At 37.0% G+C, this 20868-nt stretch overlaps 1 protein-coding gene across 1 annotated transcript in view; it reads right to left on the minus strand.

Annotated features, from left to right (window-relative positions):
* The window catches only part of LOC135197046 (glucose-6-phosphate exchanger SLC37A2-like), a gene marked incomplete at its 5' end in the record, with an annotated part of 49152 nt that extends 32590 nt beyond the window's left edge, over positions 1–16562 (minus strand). Inside the window, 5 exon segments of the mRNA XM_064223981.1 lie at positions 9064–9117; positions 11999–12097; positions 12356–12558; positions 15996–16077; positions 16427–16562. Coding sequence (XP_064080051.1) covers positions 9064–9117; positions 11999–12097; positions 12356–12558; positions 15996–16077; positions 16427–16562 — 574 coding nt within the window.
* Between the last annotated feature and the right edge of the window lie 4306 nt (positions 16563–20868).

Raw genomic sequence — 20868 nt, forward strand, 5'->3', positions numbered from 1 at the left:
TCCCTGCATTATTCGCGGAAAATTCGCGCATTCGCTGTATTTTTCTATGATAAATATCCACAAATTCCTGGTTTTTTTTTGATGAATTTCATCATAAAATGCACTTTTTGTGATAAAACTATAAAAAACCAAGTATGAAAATTTTTAGTGGGTTTTTCTTGAGTTTTAACTAACAAAATAGGCTGTTTTTAGCATTTTCATAGGGGTTCCAAACATTGGCGGATTCTAACTATTCACGGGGGGGTCTGGTACGCATCCCCCGCAAATACGGGGGGACCACTGTACATGATATCCTACTCTTGTCATATTGAGGTATCATATAAGATCCCGAAGATCTTAATCCTCTGCTATCTCCAATTCCCTTTGTAGAGACAGAGTATAGCCTTTTACTGCATTCTTTGATAGCAGACATATACAAAGGTGATTTTTCCCTCTGAAAGGGAAGAAAAAACCGCTATGTGGTTCACAGAGGTATCGGAAGAGGACAGCTTCCTCATTCCCTCTAGCAGGATCTGCAGCAATTCTATGTCTTGGCCATGACTATTGTCATTTACCTTAAAAAATCCTCTCATTCATGTCCACTTCTGGTCAGTCTGCACGCAGACAGACTCAGAGTGGAGAGGTTGTTAAGGTCCATTTATAATAGATGCTGATAGAATATCCAAACTCTCTTGGAAAAAACTTCCAAAACATGTTGTGAGAAGAACGTGACCTCTGTGAATCCAACCTCTCTAAGGCCAAAATGAGGCATAAAGTATTATCCTCTCTTTCTTTGACACCCTTTATCTTAAATTCTGCAAAGAATTTATATTTAGGGGAAAAAAGACTAAAGTTTATTCCCCTTTCTAAAAAAAAAATAAAGATGGCGTATATTGCTACCTCTCTTGGTTCGATGAAAAGGAAGCAGTCTATAGGAAGCCTGTTCGTCTTCTACCTTGCTAAGAGATCTATGAATACTTTCCGCAGGTTCTCACAACTCTTTCCAATAAATGTTAGACATGTTAAGAGTTATTATCGTTGATCAAGAAGGTTCTCTTTGTTAACGCGAACAGGAGCGAAAAAGAGAGATTCTCGATGCTCTTTGCGATATGAGAGAGTCGTGGAATTGGCCTAAGTGATTAAATGGGTAACGAAATCAGGAACGAATCTTGCCGTTACCGAGCCTGGTGTCCGAGAGGCTACTGGACTCTTAGGTTAATAACTCGCTAAAACGAGAAAATCTTGGATGGTGCTCTTGGCTCACTGCGCCAGGTTGGCGCTTCTGGCGCAATTTGTGCCAGGCTGGCGCTTCTGGCGCAGGCACATTGCGCCAGGTTGGCGCTTCTGGCGCTTTGCGCCAGGCTGGCGCTTCTGGCGCATTGCGCCAGGTTGGCGCTTTTGGCGCATTGCGCCAGGTTGGCGCTTCTAGCGCTTTGTGCCAGGCTGGCGCAACTTGCGCCAGGCTGGCGCTTCCTTCTAATTCTTTTTAGGTTATGTGCCAGAACACCTGTGCCTTTATGGTACCCGACATCCTTTCACATGTTAATTCCGTTCTTAGTAGGAAAAAACTTTATATACGTAGTATAGTCCATTCAGGGAAACAAGTTCTGCCGCAAAGAGAATGTTTCCCATCCGACTCATCCATCTTCTTCTGAGCAGGTACTCTAATAAGCCATGCTTTCGTAAGCCTGAGAGCATTATATAATATAATGTTCTGCTGCGATAGAATCCTTTAATAATGTTACCTACGGTAAACAGCATTGAAAGGTTGTAATATCTCTTAACCCCTTACAAGATTAACCCGAGATATATCGTTATCAGTGTGCTAAAAATTTTGGACTTACCACGAGATATCTCGTTGAAAAGTTAAACGTGAATATTGGGCTAATACGAGATTTCTCGTGGCTCAGTATTGTTACAGCAGGCTTCTCCGAGATATCTCGTCCTATATCATACGTTTGGCAGTGGTATTTGCTGCTGGAAGTCGTGAGTTACCAACGATAATTTTCTGTATTTTTTCGTGCAGACGACGCGTCATTAGTAGCACTTCAGCTGCCATCTTTGACTTTTGTTTTTTTTGTTTTTTGCGTATTTTTGCCTAATTAGGTAAGTTTGGTTGCATTATTTGTCATCTTAGACTGATTATACGTATGTTATATTATTGATTCATCGTGTTGCTGTTGTGTCTTGTTAGCTAACCCCATGAGTATTTTGTGGTATATAGAGTAACCGGTGATCTTGAGAGGTTGTTCGTTCGTTTGTACGTATTTTATATCGTATTTTCGCCAGTTCTAAGTAAATTTGGTTGTTTATTTGTCATCTAAGACTGTTTATATGTTATATTATTGACTTATTATGATGATTTCGTGTCGTTTGTTTGTCTCTTGACCATTTTGTGATACGTCAAGTATAATTTTTTCCAAGGATTTTTTTTTTCTTTTTTTACGATGAGTACGCACTATTTTACTAGCTCTCCAGTGGTGACTTTTAGAATCTTCTGTATTTCTTCATTTTCACGTTTTAGGTAAATTTCATTGTTCTTTTTTTTTTTTTTTTTTTAGACTGTTTATATGATATATTGTCGAGTAATTTGTTAGTATCTTGACTATTTATTTATTATTCTAGCCTTTTATTTATTTTAGCCCAGTTATGGCAAATTACCATGACAACAGTGATACTGAGGAATCATTTACAGAGCTTGAAAGTTCTGGCTCAGAAGGCGACGATTCAAGCTTGGATGATTCCAGTGACGATGACAGCGATACCAATACAGATACAGATACAGTAATGGATGAAACACAATGGAGGAGAATCGCAGATTCTACTGCCCCTCCACCCCCTCGATTCCATTCACAGGGACAACAGGTCTCAATATCCCAGGGAATATTGAAAGTATGTCGCCTTTAGATTTTTTCCATGTATTTTTTGATGATGAACTGATTGAACTTATTTGCACTGAAACCAATAGATTTGCTGAGCAATGCAATGCAGACCCAAATACGTGGCATCCTGTAACTACACCTGAACTCAGAGTTTTCTTAGCACTAAATACTTTGAAGGAATTGTGAAGAAGCCTGAAGAATCCTTGTATTGGTCTAAAAATCCACTTCTTTAGAACCCCAATTTTTTGCTGAAACTATGCCTTTCAAAAGATACAAGAAATCAGGCAGTACCTGCATTTTTCTGATAATGAAGCATACGATGCAAATTCGCATTCTAATCCCAAACTGAATAAGATATATCCTATTTATGTGCACTTAGAAAATAAATTTAGAACTGTCTACACCCCACAAAGAGATATTTCAATTGATGAGAGTCTCTTGCTATATAAAGGAAGATTGGGATGGGTACAATATATCCCATTGAAGAGATCAAGATTCGGCATAAAGTTCTTTATGTTATGTGAAGCGAGTACAGGATACGTGTGGAGTTTTTTGATTTATGTAGGTAAAGGAACACAATTCGACCAGGATTTCAATGAATTGCCTAAATCCTTACAGGTTGTAATGACTTTACTGAAACCTCTTTTGAATAAAGGCTATTGCCTTACAATAGACAATTATTACACCAGTCCTGAGTTAGTGGATATTCTAGTAAAATGTAGAACAGATTGCTATGGCACTGTTAGAATAAATCGAAAAGACCTGCCAGTTTCATTGAAAACTGAAAAGTTGAAGAAGGGGGAAATGTCTGCTTATCGTAGAGGTAAAGTTATGGCCATGAGACGGAAGGATAAAAAAGATGTTGTTCTACTCTCCACAGTTCACAATAGTGATGAAGTTGAAATTGCGAGTAGGAGAGGTACGAAAAAGAAGCCCAAAGTTGTAGTAGACTATAACCACAACTGGGTGGTGTGGATAAGTTGGAATCAAAACTGGCAAATTATCCTGTTCCCAGGAAAAGAACAAAAAAATATTACAAAAAAGTTTTCTTCCATCATCTAGATCTAGCCCTTTGGAATGCATATCAGTGTTTCAAGATGAGTAATGAAAATTGCTGTTCATCTCTCAAATTCAGGTTGGAAATAACTGATTCAACTCTGAAGAAGTATCATGCTGAAATCCCTCAAACAAGACCAGGTAGACCATCTATTTCAGCGAAATCCTACCCGCTATTCAGGAAGGCATTTTCCAATTGACATTCCTCCTACACCCAAAAAAGAAATTTCCTACAAGGCAATGTGTTGTTTGCTCTAAGAAAAGGGATAATAATGGAAAACCGATCAGACGAGAGTCTCGCTACATGTGTGAGATATGTGAAGTTAGTCTGTGTATAACCCCCTGCTTCAAATCATACCATACAAAATGATTGGGAAATACACTGGTTTATGTGAAGTGAATTTTTTTTTTTTTTTTTTTGTTTTTTTTTTTTTTTTTTTACCCAAATGAAGAGAAATATATGATTTTGTTTATTCTAATGGTGAATTTTTTTTTTATTCAAATGAAATGAAAAAATACTTTTATCAAAGTGAAGTGGAAAAATAAAAAGTTATCAAGCATCAATATGATTTTTATTCAATTCCTATTATCAAAATTACTAAAACGAAGCATACGAGATATCTCGTGATAGAATAAAATTATTATAATTTATACGAGATAACTCGTTATTGGCCATAAAAAGGTCTCAAGTGGAGTTTCTAAAAATTACAATTTTACATAAAATAATCACAATTTTCTGTTGAAATCAAATTAGAAGAGAGTCTAAACAAGTTATATTTTAATTTAATTCAATAAAACAATTAGATTCTTTTTGAAACATTATGTTGAAAAAATAAGTCTTTTAAGGGGTTAATGAAAGCTTCTTAGCAAAAGGCATACAATATTTTATTCATGTTAGCTTAAGTATCCCCTCAATCCGAGGCTAAGACCGCGATTGTAGGGGAGAGATACGGATAGTTATTCCATCCCGCAGGAGAGAGAGATGAACCGGACCGCTCATGACCGACACCTACATGGTACTGCGTTGGTCTCAGGCTCTCAGCGAAAGCAGTCTCCGTTAGCCGTCTGGCCTTACTCTTCCAGAGTTGCCAGCTACTCCATTTAATAAAGGAATCTTATAAAATTATTATCGAACTTCAGGAAGTTCTTATTAAAGCATATTTAAGCGAAACAAGACTTCGATAAATCTAGAAGCTAAGTAGGTGTCTTAACAATCCCTCTAAGCGTAGTCCTTCCTAGGAAAGTCGTAGAAGGATATTTGTAAATGAGTTGCACAGCAAAGTAACAACTACGGTATGTGTTTATGATTTGACCGTATCGTATTCTCATACAGCAGATACTCTACTACCTTCTACTATCTTCGTTCTTTTCGTTAATAGAACGATAGAAAGAGTATATATATATCCTTAAGGAAGGAAGTTAACCCAGGAACTCTTTAAATCTTCGTGATTTCCTCATAAATCGCGGAAGAGAAACAGAATTCCTGTTCATCACTAGGGTTTACGGAAGGAAGTAGATATTTCCTATCCGCCATCATACCCAAATGTCGATGAGATTCTTATTAAGAAAAACTCCCAAAGCTCTTGCCTCCTCAAAACGAGGGAAGAGCATGGATGAAGGAGAGAGTCCGCATTGAGAGGAACTGCCTAACACAGGAGACTTTTGAATAATGAAAAGGGGCTTCTCTTAGTATCAGAATCCTTCTGACAAAAGCAACAGCCGCCTGTGTGACATCTTGCACATTTGCCAGGGGAAAGTTGCTCAAGTTAAAAAACTCAAAAGAGGAGCCTCGCGACTGACCTCTCTCTCAAATGAAGATTTTGGAATATTCTGGCGCCTGGATCCTTGCACCTAGTGTCTGGATAGTTCCGCATGCCTGGAATGTTCCGCACGCTAGAAAGGAGACTCGCTCCTGGAACGTTCAGCTTGCGTGGAAGGTCCCGTGTGCCCTGATAGTTCCGAGCGCCTCTAGTCTTCTTTTACGAGCCTCTTGCCAGTAAACGTTCAATGGAAGCATCCTTCTGATTGCCACTCTACTATAAGGCTCCTCAGTCTAGCCGTCTGTTTTCTCTTTGAAGGCGCCTTGCGCCAAGAAAAATGTTCTGGAACGCGGCTCACTCTCAGTTGCTGGAACGCGGCTCGCGTTTATCTGTATGAACGAGGCTCGCGCTAGTCTGTTGGAACGTCTGTTGGAACGCGCCTCGCGCTAGTCTGTTGGAACGCGGCTCGCTGCTGGCTGTTGGAACGTGGCTCGTGCTAGCTTGCTGGCTGGCTCTCAGCCTCTCGCTCAGTGTTCTCTTAGTTTTCAGAGAACGCGCCAGATCGTCCAAACTCCAAACATGTACATTCTTCGTCTTTTCGGATGTAAGATGAAGAAACGGAAGAAGAGACGCACTTTTTTAAGGATGCCTTTCCAATGGCTATCCCTGGCAGTCTGGGACGTTCTACAGATCCTGCCGAGGGAACGCCTATCGGTGGGGATTCTCCATAACCTCCGTAAGGCTTTCGACTTTCCTTCTCCTCTGGGCTTGTGAGCTTGGAAGAGGTCTAGGCCTGAGAGCGAGACATAGCCGATCGGACGCACCCTCTACTATTTTAGGACGCCTTTCCAATGGCGAACTTGGCAGTCTGGGACGTTCTACAGATCCTGCCGAGGGGACGCCTGATCAGTGGGGTTTCTCCATAACCTCCGTGAGGCTTTCGACTTTCCTTCTCCTCTGGGCTTGGGAGCTTGGAAGCGGTCTAGACCTGGGAGCGAAACAGAGCCGATCAGAACGCACCCTCCACTGCACTGGGAACACTAAATTCACTTCTTACCTTATAAGAGCTCGCATTTTTGAGCTACATCCAATTATCTTCAAATTTATTAATTTGTAGATTCTGTAGAGTAAGAAGGAGATGAGGATGCAAAAACTACTATTACTGTTAATACTCTAACTGCTCGTTAGCACAGAGCTATTAAAGCTTCTAGAGCGTAAAAAGTAGTTTCCGACTTCCAAAGTAGGAAGTTCTTCTAAAGGAAGCGTAAAAAGTTTATGTTAGAGTTTTAAAAGGAAGCGTAAAAAGTTATATGCTTTCCTGACTTCCCAAAGTAGGAAGTTAGAGTTTTATATTTCCTCAATAAAGTTCTAACACTTATTACACGTATTAATGAATAAATATTAATATTTCCCTTTTTTGCAAACTAAATGAGTGTCTACCGAAAAGTTCGGTAGTTACACATAAACAATTCTTCGAAATTTTTGAAGCCAAAGTTATTAAAACAAATTAATATGCGTATGCCGAACCAAAGACCCAGTACTTCCCTGCAAAAGATAGCCCAGAAGATCGATGGCGATGAAATCCAAAAATCAAGTTAGGAGGAACTGCAAACGTTGTTTACATTCCAAGCGACAGAGAAAATATGATAGAAAACGGGAATGGTTCCTAATCCTGCCACCCAGGGCAGGACGGTAGATCACCTGACCTACCTGCAGCGTGTGCCGCGAAATTTGAATTTCTGTCGGGGACGACGGAGTCTTAGCTATGTATATATCTGACAGGTAAGTTGATTGTATGAAAACTGAATATCAACTAAATGCTCACTCTCAAGAAGCATGCAAATAATATATTACAGAAGAGTATATAGAATTCAGGCCAAAGACCAAGCATTGGGAACTATGAGGTCAATCAGCACTGAAAGTGAAATTGATGGTAAGGAGGTCTGAAAAGTGTAACACGAGAAAAACTATGAAACAATTGTTTGAGTGTGTGGAACGTCAGATGAAGGAAAGAGAATATGAATGGAAGTAAAAGGAATGAAATAGGTTGCAGCTACAGGCCGGCCAAAGGGATGCTGCAAAGACCCTGCAAAGTAATGCCTACGGTGCACCACGTGAGGTGACTGATGATACTCCCCCACTATGGGGATCAAATAATATAAATTTTGGATATGAATACATACACGAAAAATGACGCTCAAAAAATGTTTGCAGGAGTATGCTCAAATGAGAAAAAAAGTAGCTTCCCTCACATCTGTTACAGGAACCAGGAACTTGAGACTTGAAATTTTTTTACTTTAATAAAAAACAAAGCTACATTAAGCATCATATTAAAATGAGAGGTACAAGAGTGCAAATACAAAATCATAATCTCCACATCTTGTTACGTTATACAGCAAGCAACATGGACAATTGTGCTAAAAAAACGTACAATTCTGAATTTACTGTTTGCACTACAAAAAAATTTCAATTGTGCTAGAAGTCTTGCAAAAAGGGTGAGAATTAAGGAACACAAACCTTTCACAAAGTGCATTGCTTGTTTACAAACAGCCTGTGCATGAACTACCTTTGGGCTTTTAATTTTTTTGTTTTCTTTATTCTTCACCTATTTTAATGCTGTAATTTCATTACAAAATAGCAATTTTAGAAATTTTTAAAAAATCATCCTTTACACTAGGAGATTGGGATCACTGAATTTACCAGAACTTCATAAGTAAATTTAATTTCTTAAGTGAATGAACAGAAAAGAATTAGGTACAGAGCATAGGGCTTACACAAGCAACTCCAAATTTGAAAAAGTAATTACAGTGCACATTATCAAAATATACTACATATTGCTATTTAAACTAAAATTCATACTTTATAGAAAATGTAATGCAATTAAAACTAAGATTTCATTTTTATAAAAGAAAAGAAAAAGTAATAATGTTAGTATTGTACATGCTTGTTTTTTCCATCATCCAACTGAAGAGATGATAAACTGTTTTCTTGTAATGTAGGTCACAGCTGTGTTCTACAATTATTGATACTGATGTAAATAATTTTCTTTTAAAATGTTTAAGCATTTTAACCTCGAATCAATATGAACACTTATAAACATATGTTTGAAAAACAAGTTATCACCATTAATTTCACTTGCAAATAAGATTAGAGAAAAAGCAGAAGAGAAACTGGAGTAAAACTACCCACCCAAAGTACTACAGTCAAATGATTGTATAAGGTTACACCTCATTAAGATCACCATAAGAATGCTTTTGGTTCAATGGGGCTTACAAGAGGAGTTAAGGAGACAGAGTGGAAGCAAAAGGGAGAGGCAAGAGGCACTCAGCAACTGTCAACACACATCAGCACTGTCACCAACAAAAGAACTTAGGATTGAAACAAACTTGTGCTCTACATGAATTTCCCAGCATTCTTGAATCTATCAACAGTTCTTCCATCTGTTAATTTTAAAATAAATTGCCATTAATAAGTTGTAAATACAGATTCCAGCAGTACTCGTATCTGGATAGTATCTGAAAATTCTCAAAATATCAAAATATGTCATATAAATCTTCAATGTCAGATCTGTATGATGATAAAAGTACTATGGTACAAAAGATTTTTAACTCAATGTGGAATTAACCCTCTAACGCCGATTGGACGTATTAAACGTCGACATAAATTGTCTGTTGGGTGCCGATTGGACGTATGAAACGTCGATAAAAAAAGTTTTTTTAAAAATTCGCGGAAAAATACTTAAGGACTACCAGGTGAAAACTTTTGAATCACGCGCCTTGAGGGATGCTGGGAGCTCACGGATCAAGGTGTTAGTTTTGTTTACAATCGTTACGCAGGCGTGCAAGCGCGAATTTCTTTCTTATCACATTAAAAAGTATCAGTGACACATCTCAGAAATTATTTCGTCACTGACATAATTTTTGCACCATTTTAAATTAGCCGTTACATGGAGTATTATATAGGAAAATGTGTGCAATTTCATGTAGAATACAAAAAAAAAAAAATACTCATGATTGTAGCTTTTATCAGTTTTGAAATATTTTCATATAAATAATGATAAGTGCCAAAATTTCAACCTTCGGTCAACTTTGACTCTACCGAAATGGTCGAAAAACGCAATTGTAAGCTAAAACTCTTATATTCTAGTAATATTCAATCATTTACCTTCATTTTGCAACAAATTGGACGTCTCTAGCACAATATTTCAATTTATGGTGAATTTATGAAAAATACATTTTCCTTACATCCGCACAGTAACTCTTCCGATAAATTTTTTTGTGCGATTGTCGTAATGTCTGCACCATTTTAAATTAGCCGTTACATAAAGTTTCAAATATGGAAATGTGAGCAATTTCATGCACAATACAACTAAAAACAACCCATGGTTGTAGCTTTTATCAGTTTTAAAATATTTTCATATAAATAACGATAAGTGCCAAAATTTCACCTCTTCGTCAAACTTTGAACTCTACCGATATGGTTGAAAAACGCAATTGTAAGCTAAAACGCTTATATTCTAGTAATATTCAATCATTTATCTTCATTTTGCAACAAATTGGAAGTCTCTAGCACAATATTTCGATTTATAGTGAATTTATGAAAAAAAAAAAAAAAAAAAAAAAAAATTTCCTTACGTCCACGTGGTAACTCTTCCGAAAAAAATCAAAAATTTTTTCGTCCGACTGTCGTAATGTTTGCACCATTCTAAATTAGCTATTAAATAAAGTTTTATATATGAAAATGTGCACAATTTCATGTAGAATACAAAATAAAATGATTGAAGGTTGTAGCTTTTCTCATTTTTTAAATATTTGCATACAAATCACGATAAATAGAAAAAAAACCACGTTTGGTCAACTTTGACTCTACCGAAATAGTAGAAAAATGCAATTGTAAGCTAAAACTCTTACAGTTTAGTAATATTCAGTAATTTATCTTCATTTTGAAACAAATTTGAAGTCTCTAGCACAATATTTAGATTTATGGTGAATTTTTAAAAAACTTTCCTTCCCTCCGCGCGCGGATTCTCCGCCGCAAATCTCCGAAATGCGTACGTTGCATTCTCGTAATATTTTTTCCATTTCATAATAGGTGTTTCATAGTTTTATATATGAAAATGTGCTCAATTTCATGTAGAATACAACAAAAAATAATTGAAGGTTGTAGCTTTTCTCATTTTCGAAATATTTGCATATACTAAAAAAATAAAAAAAAATAAAAAAAATTGACATTCGGTCAACTTTAACTCGTCCGTCATGGTTGAAAACTGCAATTTTAAGCTAAAACTCTTACAGTATAGTAATATTCAATCATTTATCTTCATTTTGAAACAAATTGGAAGTCTCTAGAACAATATTCACCATAAATCTAGAACATAGATTTATGGTGAATTTTTGAAAAAAACATTTTTTTACATCCGCGCGTTACGAATTCATGCATCATTTTGTGATAATATTTTCTCTGTGTTGCTTTGATCATTTTACAATGTGTTATATACCAAAATGATCACAATTTAGTGTACAATACAACGAAAAAAAATTAACTCGTTAGCTTTAACTGTTTTGCTCACAGCGCGATTTGAATACAATTATATATGAAAATTTTTTTCGCGCTATCATATATCGCATTGTTTATATATGATAATGATATTTTTTTTATTTCTGATGGTTGCATACTAAACTTCAGGCAATGACAAAAAAGGAGCCAAAAATGAACTCTTAATCTTGAAAACTAAGCGGGCTGTGATTTTTTGAAAAAAATATTTTTTCCACTTTGGCGCTCACTCCAAGACCCCCTCAACATACGGGAGATGATTTTTATTATACCCCTTCGGCGTAAGAGGGTTAATGAAAAGTATTTGCTGACTAAATTGCTAGTGAAACTAAGTTAAAAGTGCAGCACAAGATAACAGAATGATACAGAATAAAAACTGTACTAATTTGCTTCCCGAATAAAGCCTAAAAGTCTTGACTTGACACAAGTTAAACTCAGGGTACAAAGGTATAAACACTCACATACAAGTCACATGAGCAAGACCCAGGGGAGTAAAAAGGTGAAAATTTGTGAACTAAATCCAATCACTACAGTGCACAAAACAATGCAATTTCAACACATTCTAGCAACCACACTTATCAATTTAATAAAATATAAAACAAAAAAAGGTATATTAAAATGCATTAGTAATTAGGAGAAGCCATTAGAAGTATGCGATGTTTGCAAAAGTATGCGTGCTAACATCGACTGTAAGACCTCTGAAGTCAAAAGACAGCTAGAAAAATTATGCTAAACTTACAAAATACTACCACACACACACACACACACCTCATTATCTATAAGTGATGCTCTTTCTTCTTCTGGTCCTTCAGCATAAACGGGCAAGTTTCGGCGGCGTGGTGGAGGAGACACTCCAGCTGGAGAATCCTATTTAAAGGGGGCAAGTGAAAACTAACACCTATAAAAATAATTAAGAATTATGCAATACCTAATGTTAATCGTGTACCAATCTCTAAAACGACTGTGTTCCAACTTCTACATCCACGGTGTTACGTCTAGTGCTATTGTGCTCCAAATTCTAAACTCTTAAGCAGTAATGGACGATCAGAGCCCATAACAGAATCTTGACTGGAAACTTTTTGTATATTATCTTTTATAATATCTATGAAAACAGCAGTAACTTACCTCATAACTGTTAGGATTAGGCAACCCAAGCAAGGATGGCTCAGGAACCAAAAGAAAGAACACTAGTATTCCCATTGCACCAATAATGAGACCAGGGACAATAAAGGAAAGTGACCAAGCTGTTGAAACAAACGCTGCTGCAATCACAGATCCTAAGATGTTACCTAATGAAGTGTGAGAGTTCCATATGCCAAATATCAAACCTGTTGGAAACAAAATTTTGGGGAATTGAGTTAGCTATAAAACAGAAAATTTTAAAAATAATTTCCTTTATCCTACCAAAGGAAAACCCAGCCTTTTATTTGGACATTTCTCTCAGCACTAACAGTGTCAAATTCCCTTCAGCAGTAGTGCAACTGAGGGGACGTTGAGGTGGAATTATGACATGGAAGACTTGAATTTCCTCATATAGAAAAATAGCAAATAATCTTTAAAAACTTGCCATTTGATCCCGCAAGGATAAACACCCTTGCCACTTATGTAGAGATAAGATTATGAGGAAAGAATTCTTCCATACTCATCTGGCTGATGTCGTCACCTTGAGACGTCAACTTCCAAATCACATGAGTGAATGGAATTTGACTCTCTTACCATCCTTTCTATTCCAACACAGCTGGCAATCAAGAATTAGTTTGCAAGTCTATGTTTATATAGGGGCTTAATTTTTTAGGGATGTATTCTATATTCCAGGATTTTCTGTGGTCTGGCAGTAGCCTGGTTGCAAGGATTCTGGATTTAAGAGATTGGACTGTATTATTATGCAAGCTGGTGAGCAGGAAACTGTACTATCTGTCTCATGCTGTTCTGTACAAGGCTGCATATGGGTAACTGCAGTACAGAGTAGCAAGCAGTCCTGTGTAGTACTGAACCATTTGCATTGACCCAGGCACAGTCTGAAGGCAAAAGAGGTGACTAAATGCTATTGTTGCTGCCCTCATACTGTGCTGAATGAGCAGAATCAACAAGTTTGGCCTGACCAAAGTGCAACAAAAAAGGAATGCACAGTATTCCATCTGGGCCCATAGTGAACTAAGTACATACAATGGTACCTTGACATACGAAATTAATCCGTTCCGAGGCAGCCTTCATATCATGAGCTTTTCCTATCTTGAACCGCATTTTACATGTAAAATGCCTAATCCGTTCCAAGCCCTATAAAAACGACCCAGTAAATTATATTTCCAGGCTTACAACACATGTTCTAGGGTTACGACGCCGATCCGATGGAAGAAATATGACTCCAAAAAGACGAAATACTGTACATACTTGAGTAATATTCAACTGCATGTAATGTTCAATCCCATCTTTACTGCATATATTAGGACTTTAGCATATGTCCCTTCTAAACCTAAGAAGCTAAAAGCTTAGAATATGCCAATAAAATGTATAAATAATCAGTATGTGCTCATTTCAAATAATTATTAATTAATCACTAACTATAATACACAAACAAACAAAAAAAAAACCTTCCCACCTTTTGTTTACATTCAGCACTTACGAGTACCGAACGATCGCCAAGCAATCACTTTTCCTAGCACACAGTAAGCCAACAAATTTTCATTATCTCTCTTCAACTAATGAAACTACCAAAAAGTATAATAACCATTCATTTCTATTCTTTATTCTATCTTTACCTGATGGAGATACCGAGTTACTGACAGCTATAATGAAACATATACGTAATATTAAAACAGAAGAATTCTAGAAAATACGTATTTGTTGGCTTCGATGATAGTCTGATTTATTTTATATTTTATGATATCTAATTCACAATTTTTTTATTAAATGTATTGCATGTACTCATTTCAAATAATTATTAAGTAACCATTAACTAAGAAAAAAAGTTTCCAAACTTCTGTTTACGTTCAGCACTTACGAGTACTGAACGATCGCCAAGCAACCACTTTCACCTAGCACACAGTATGTATAGTAATCAAATTTTCATTCTCTCTCTTCAACTAATGAAACTACCAAACAGTATAATAACCATTAATTTCTATTCTTTATTCTATCTTTACCTAATATTTTTTTTCATTAAATGTATTGCATGAATAAGTTTTTCAATTTACAGCATCCTTTAACCAATAGAATACATAGAGCACAAGGGGTAGATACTGTCCAATAGGAGAGCAGGATCTCAAGGGGTGACTAGCATCAGGAACCAATGGGAGAGCGGGAGGATGGTGGCGAGTTTTCTCAGTTGGTGGCGCGCGAGTTTTAAAATTGTTCTCGGTGGTCTGGGCGAATCTCGAGACTTTACAGCAACAACCTTTCGTAACTTGAACTATTTTCGTATGTAGAGCCCAAAAAATCTTCGTATTTGCTTTCGTATCGCGAGTTTTTCGTAAGTTGAGCCTTTCGTATGTCGAGGTACCACTGTACAGGTTGGTGTAGTACTGAGTGGTATCAAGGACAGTATATACCAGGTCTGCCCAGTGTTTCTCACACAAGTATGACTATCACTTCAACAGCACAAAGACCAACCACAGGAATGTCCAGGGACCTTTGTGCCAACCCCAGAGGGCTGACATGTTATGGATCAAGGAGGTGTCACTATAACACCTCTCATGCCCTCGATTACTAGTCCCACAACAGTTAACTCATATTTCTTTCCTAGACTTGCAGATGGTCACTGTCTATGTCTTCTTTCCTTCCCTACCTGGTTTGGGGAGGGAAAGGATGTAGAAGAGGAAGTGAATTAGAACACTCAACTTGGATCTCTGAAGCACTCTTACTCATATACTGTGAAGGGAATAACAGGAAACTTCATAACAAATTGAAGGATAAGCTGAAGCAAGCATAGAAACAAGAAAAGGAGATACTGTTATCAGTGTGTAGTTACCACAGAAATTACCAAAGATACCCTCTTCATCTTCCCCCTTTCTTGAACCAAATCTCTCCCACATGAAAGACGCCAAAGATTAACATTTGGCACAATTCAGAGGCTCCTAACACTTCCAGCCTCTGCATGCCAAACACAAAAATGAGAATTAATGGCAGTCACAGAAATGAATGCATGCAATATCACATACAGCATCTATGCTGATGATTCTTACATGAAAAAGAATTCTTATATATACTAGCATTCCCAACACAAAAACCATGAACACTATATGCAGAAAAGACCCAACTCCAAGCCATTCTAGTGCTAAGTCATTAGAAGGAAAATCTTCAACAACACCTATGATGAGAACTCAGAAAGACATCTTTAAACAGCACTGGTCAAAAACTGAAGCTATACAAGATTTGGATTCACTCTTCAATCAATTTTGGTTACACCTAAAGAGATATCCATATAAAAGATTGAGTTTGTTTCCTTAAAGAAACAAATTACTTACTTTGCACATTGCTACATGATCACACACAAACCAGTTATGCACCAGGCCCTTTACTCAGGTTAAAATTCTAATGTGTAAAGGGACTGATGCTGTGCCTGGAATTTCTAATTTGTTTCCATACATCAAGCAAGTCAACATCTAATTTCTAGTTCCTCGTTGCATCTCTAAGTCCCTTGGATAATGTATATTCAAGACTAGATAAGAAACTTACATAGTTTGTAATTTCAAATGAATACACCTACAATTTCGCATCACTTTGTCATAATAAATCGAGAGAAACAGAGACCACATACACTACTTACCTCGACTTCCTTTCCCAAACCAGTTTCCAACGACTGCCACAACACCTGGCCATCCTGTAGCCTGAACTATACCACTTAATGCCTGGAAGTTTTCAATAACTTTAGAAGAAAATCCATACATGAATGGCAAATATACTACGCATGCTCTTACAAGATTCATCTTCTATCACAAAAAATATCTGGTAGTCTAACAGCAAAAGTTAAAAAATACTGCTTTAGTAATCATTTACCATTGTAGCCCCATGAAGTTCCTTGACTCCATACAGAACATATTTAGATACCATGAAATTACACAAGTGTGGCCAGTTCTCTATAGCTAAATATGAAGTAAACTCTTAAACTAAACATGATCAGCAAATTATGCAAATCATAATTCTTTAACACACTGAATAACCATGAAGAGAAACAAAATAATTAAAACCACATCTTACCTGAGCAACCAGATAGTATGAGAGTACATGGATATTGAAGGTATAGCCCAGACCAAACATCACATTAAAGACTGCAGACAAAATCATGCCAACGCTAAGAAACAATCTGAGGTCCATGCGCTCAGCAATGACGCCACTGGAATGCAAAAGCTACAATTTATGTTCTGAATCTTTCTGAATTTACTAGTTTGCTTTTACAGTTGTAAAATGCTGACATTAATATGCATTATTATTGGAATATATTCCAAAAAGCAGCTTAATTCTAAGTTTTAATATTTGCATACATCTTTTTACTTCAACTTGCCGATACCACAAATGAAACAACAAAATATGCTTCCAAGATCATTTTTAAAATGCCCAGAATTAAAATGTTCTGCCATCAATTAAAGAAATTAGGATGTCACTGTCCAAAGGAGGAAAAGTGTCCAAGCAAACTAAATCTAGTTATTATTTTATGAGATGACAAAATTTAATGCACTAAAATTTCAGTTGTTCATAAGCGAACAAACCCTCGGTCTTAACAATAGGATAATTTCTAGTGCCTAGCTGGATCCGGTTAAAAAGCAGATGAAAGCAAGGAATCTTGTGATATCTGGCAACGCATGCGTAGATCAGGTGAAGAGTGGTCAAACACTGCTTATCTACACCAGTCTTTTCTTAACCGCCTGGGCGAGAGTTGTGTTTTACAATGCCCGAGAATCGAATTCGCGGCCAACGAGGTGGCATGCCAACACCATACCAACCATGCCACTGAGGAGCACTCTACTTATTAAGTAGCTATGGATCAGCTATGTCTGGTTATCCAGGACCAGTTTAACAAAAAAAAAAAAAAAATGCCCTGGTCATACCCTGCAATGGAATAACATTTATTGAGTGCCTTACATAGCACAATGTGGACAGCACTAAAAGGTCTTTGCAGTGCCCTTCAACCCCACCTTGCTTTACTTTCTTCTGCTTTTCATATATTCCTTTAGTTAACCCTTACTGAGCTGTCAAACTTCAACTTTATCTTTCTACTTATTTACTCTCAGTGAACACTACATCCTTAGCAATGCAAATGGTTGCATTAAACTACTTTATAATAGTAAAAACAATGCAATAACTGTAATACCCAAGATGTTTATTTCAATGCATAAACTAATATCAAACCATGTCAACTCTTCTCTTGAATTATAAAAATTTCTAAATACTAATTTGGTTTCAATGATACACAACACCTACGAGTACATTAAAAATAACCTGTGCTGCTAGTACAAAAAGATATTACAAAAAAATATCAAGGTTTGAAAAATATTAACAGGATAAGGTAGTCTCCATCATGAGTACTTGATACAGCATTAAAAGTTGGATCTTTCCCTGATAGTGACACCCAACATAGTTAGGGGTCATTATCTAGGACCAATATTTCTTGTGGGTCATTATCTTTATGATATTACAGTTTTTTATGTTCTTACAGTAATCCCCAATGGGCTTGTGCTAAGCAGGTCGCAAAGGTGAATATATACCGGATTAAACCCAGGGGGGGTCACTATCTAGGAAAGACCCTGTCAATAAATACAAAAACAGGAGGGATCAAACTACATACAGTACCTCTTACCTATATTGTAGCATTTTTCAGTGACCTACTTCATTTTTTTTTTCATGAGGAAAGTGTTGTCACAGGTTAACAACTTTCAAGGAGCACATGTGGGACAAGGCCTAACAGCTGTTGCATGATCATCTAAGAGGAAGATTTCTTCCCTAAGCTAATAAACAAACTGCCTTAGATTCAAGCACATTGAGGAAAGCTACAAAAATATCAAGCATCCAAAATATGAGACCAATAAGGATAAAGAAGCCCAACATAATGCTTCAACAACTGACATGAGTAAAAGAACTGGCAATATCTAAACTTAATCAACACTTAATATTTTAGAAGCAGACTTTGCAAATAGAACAAAGTGACCTCTCCAAGACAAGCTAGAAGCAAGCTCAACACCCAGAATATGTACAGATAGCACAAGTGAGAGTTTAATGAAATTCTCAAAAAGATTTAAGAATTGGGTGGGAGATACAAGGAAACTGTCTTGTACACTGAAATTCAAATTAGCTCATATATCTGAGTTACTAGATGAGGATAGAGAAAATAGCAATTCAGGATAAATATCCACAACTGCTTCAACTGTTTGATGTGAGCAAATACATTTAAATGTGAATAGTAGACCAAAAATTTCAATAACCTCACCCATCTAATGGCAGTTTAATATAATATTTTTTTCTTTCTTTGTATTACCCAAAGGTTATCAGCCAAAGCATGTCGTGATCAATGTAAATTTTTGTACAGTGATCCAATAATGATTGACCTCATTCCATTCCTTCCATATAAGGTATAACCAGAGAGATAAAATCTGTTTTCTAAATAAAATTGTGAGAGCTTTTGCTTTTTTTTCTGGAAAGAAACTCTCCACATACCATTTATAAAGAATGCTTGATGAAAAACCTACCCCCCTGGAATGTTTCCTATGTGCTGACACCTACATACTGACATTTTCCTTCTAATCTGACAAGCAATATAATAAGCTACTTAATCCTAATGTAGTACATTCATAACTTTTGGGATTACCATAACACCTGAAGAAAATTTGCGAGTAACTTCAACAATTACATCAGGCTTTATTTTAATAATACTGCACTATGATCACATGCAGGTATTCAGCTTTGAAATGACACCATATCAGTGCGTACTTTTTTTGGGAAACCCCCCTAAAATTGAAAGGGGTCAATAACTACTGAGCCCAAAACAAAGAACACAAGGTTAATAAAAAAAAAAAGGTAAGATTGTTATTATTAAAATAAGATAGATCAGGCAACAGAAATTTGGAAAAATGAGGGTGGAAATTCCACATCTTTACACCTTTTTACAGTAACCAAAGAAAATCATTACAGCATCTTATGCAATAACAAGTACAGTGGAACCTCTACATATGAAAGTCCCTACTTACGAAAAATCCAGGTTATGAAAACAAAGACAAAGATTTTTTTGCTTCTGTATATGAAAATAATTCAGGTTACGAAAGGGTAAAGTCCAAGATTCGCCCGGACCGCCGAGAACAATTTTAAAACTCGCGCGCCGCCAACTGAGTAGACTCGCCACCATCCTCCCGCTCTCCCATTGGTTCCTGATGTTAGTCACCGCCGTAAGATCCTGCTCTCCTATTGGTCAGCATCTGTCCCATCATCTCTCTACGTAAAGGCTTCCTTTGACCACTTCGTCGCATCAGTGTTATCATACACACGTGGAATTTGTTCGTTCACATAGATTTCGTTTGTTAATGTAAATTCGTGTTAGTGATTTCGCTTTCTTTGTAGTTAGTTACTTTATCGTGTTGTGTGTGAACTTAATTAACTTAATTAGCCATGGGTCCCAAGAATGTTGCTGAAGTTCATGGAAAGAAGAGGATGCTTTCAATGGAGACGAAGATGGAGATAATTAAAAAGTATGAAGCTGGCATGCGGTTGAGTGTGATCGCTAAGGAATACGGCCGAAATCTGTCAACGATATGCACCATCCTTAAGAAGAAGGAAGCCATCAAAGCAGCTACCTTCCAATGGCATGACTATTTTGTCCAACAAGAGGAGCCACGTGCATGATGAGATGGAGAGGCTGCTTCTTGTATGGATTAAAGACAAGGAAATCGCTGGTGATACGATAACCAAGACGGCAATCTGCCACAAGGCCAGCACTATTTTCAGTGATCTGATTGACCAGGCCGAAGACGATGGAGGAGAAGGGACATCGACGCCAACCCCAGACTTCAAGGCTTCTCGGGGGTGGTTTGATAAATTCCGTAAATGGACTGGCATCCATTCGGTGGTGCGGCATGGGGAGGCTGCCAGCTCGGACACGAAAGCGGCTGAAGCCTTTATTAAGACATTCAACGAGATGACGATCAACGAAGGCTACAGTTCTCAGGCAAATCTTCAACTGTGATGAGACTGGCCTTTTTTGCAAAAAAAAGGATATTGTAATGATACAATTAAGTTTGTTCATACTTACCTGGCAGATATATATATAGCTGTATTTTTCCGAATCCGACAGAAATTTAAACACTTACGACACATGCAGTGGGAGTCAGGTGGTTAGTACCCATTCCCGCCGCTGGGAGGCGGGTATCAGGAACCATTCCCATTTTCTATTCATAATTTTTATTTCCACTGTCTCCTGAGGGGAGGTGGGTGGGTACCTTGATTTATATATTCTGCCAGGTAAGTATGAACAAACTTAATTGTATCATTACAATATCATTTTGTTCATGAAACTTACCTGTCAGATATATATATAGCTGAATCCCACCTTTGGTGGTGGGAGTAGACAGAATAGAAGATTTTAGGAAACATATATATGCAGAAAATTGATATCTTGGTTCCTTACCTGTTAGCATAGCTGACTTCGTGTTAACTGC

Source organism: Macrobrachium nipponense, chromosome 18 (assembly GCF_015104395.2).
Source record: "Macrobrachium nipponense isolate FS-2020 chromosome 18, ASM1510439v2, whole genome shotgun sequence".
NCBI classification, from domain to species: domain Eukaryota; kingdom Metazoa; phylum Arthropoda; class Malacostraca; order Decapoda; family Palaemonidae; genus Macrobrachium; species Macrobrachium nipponense.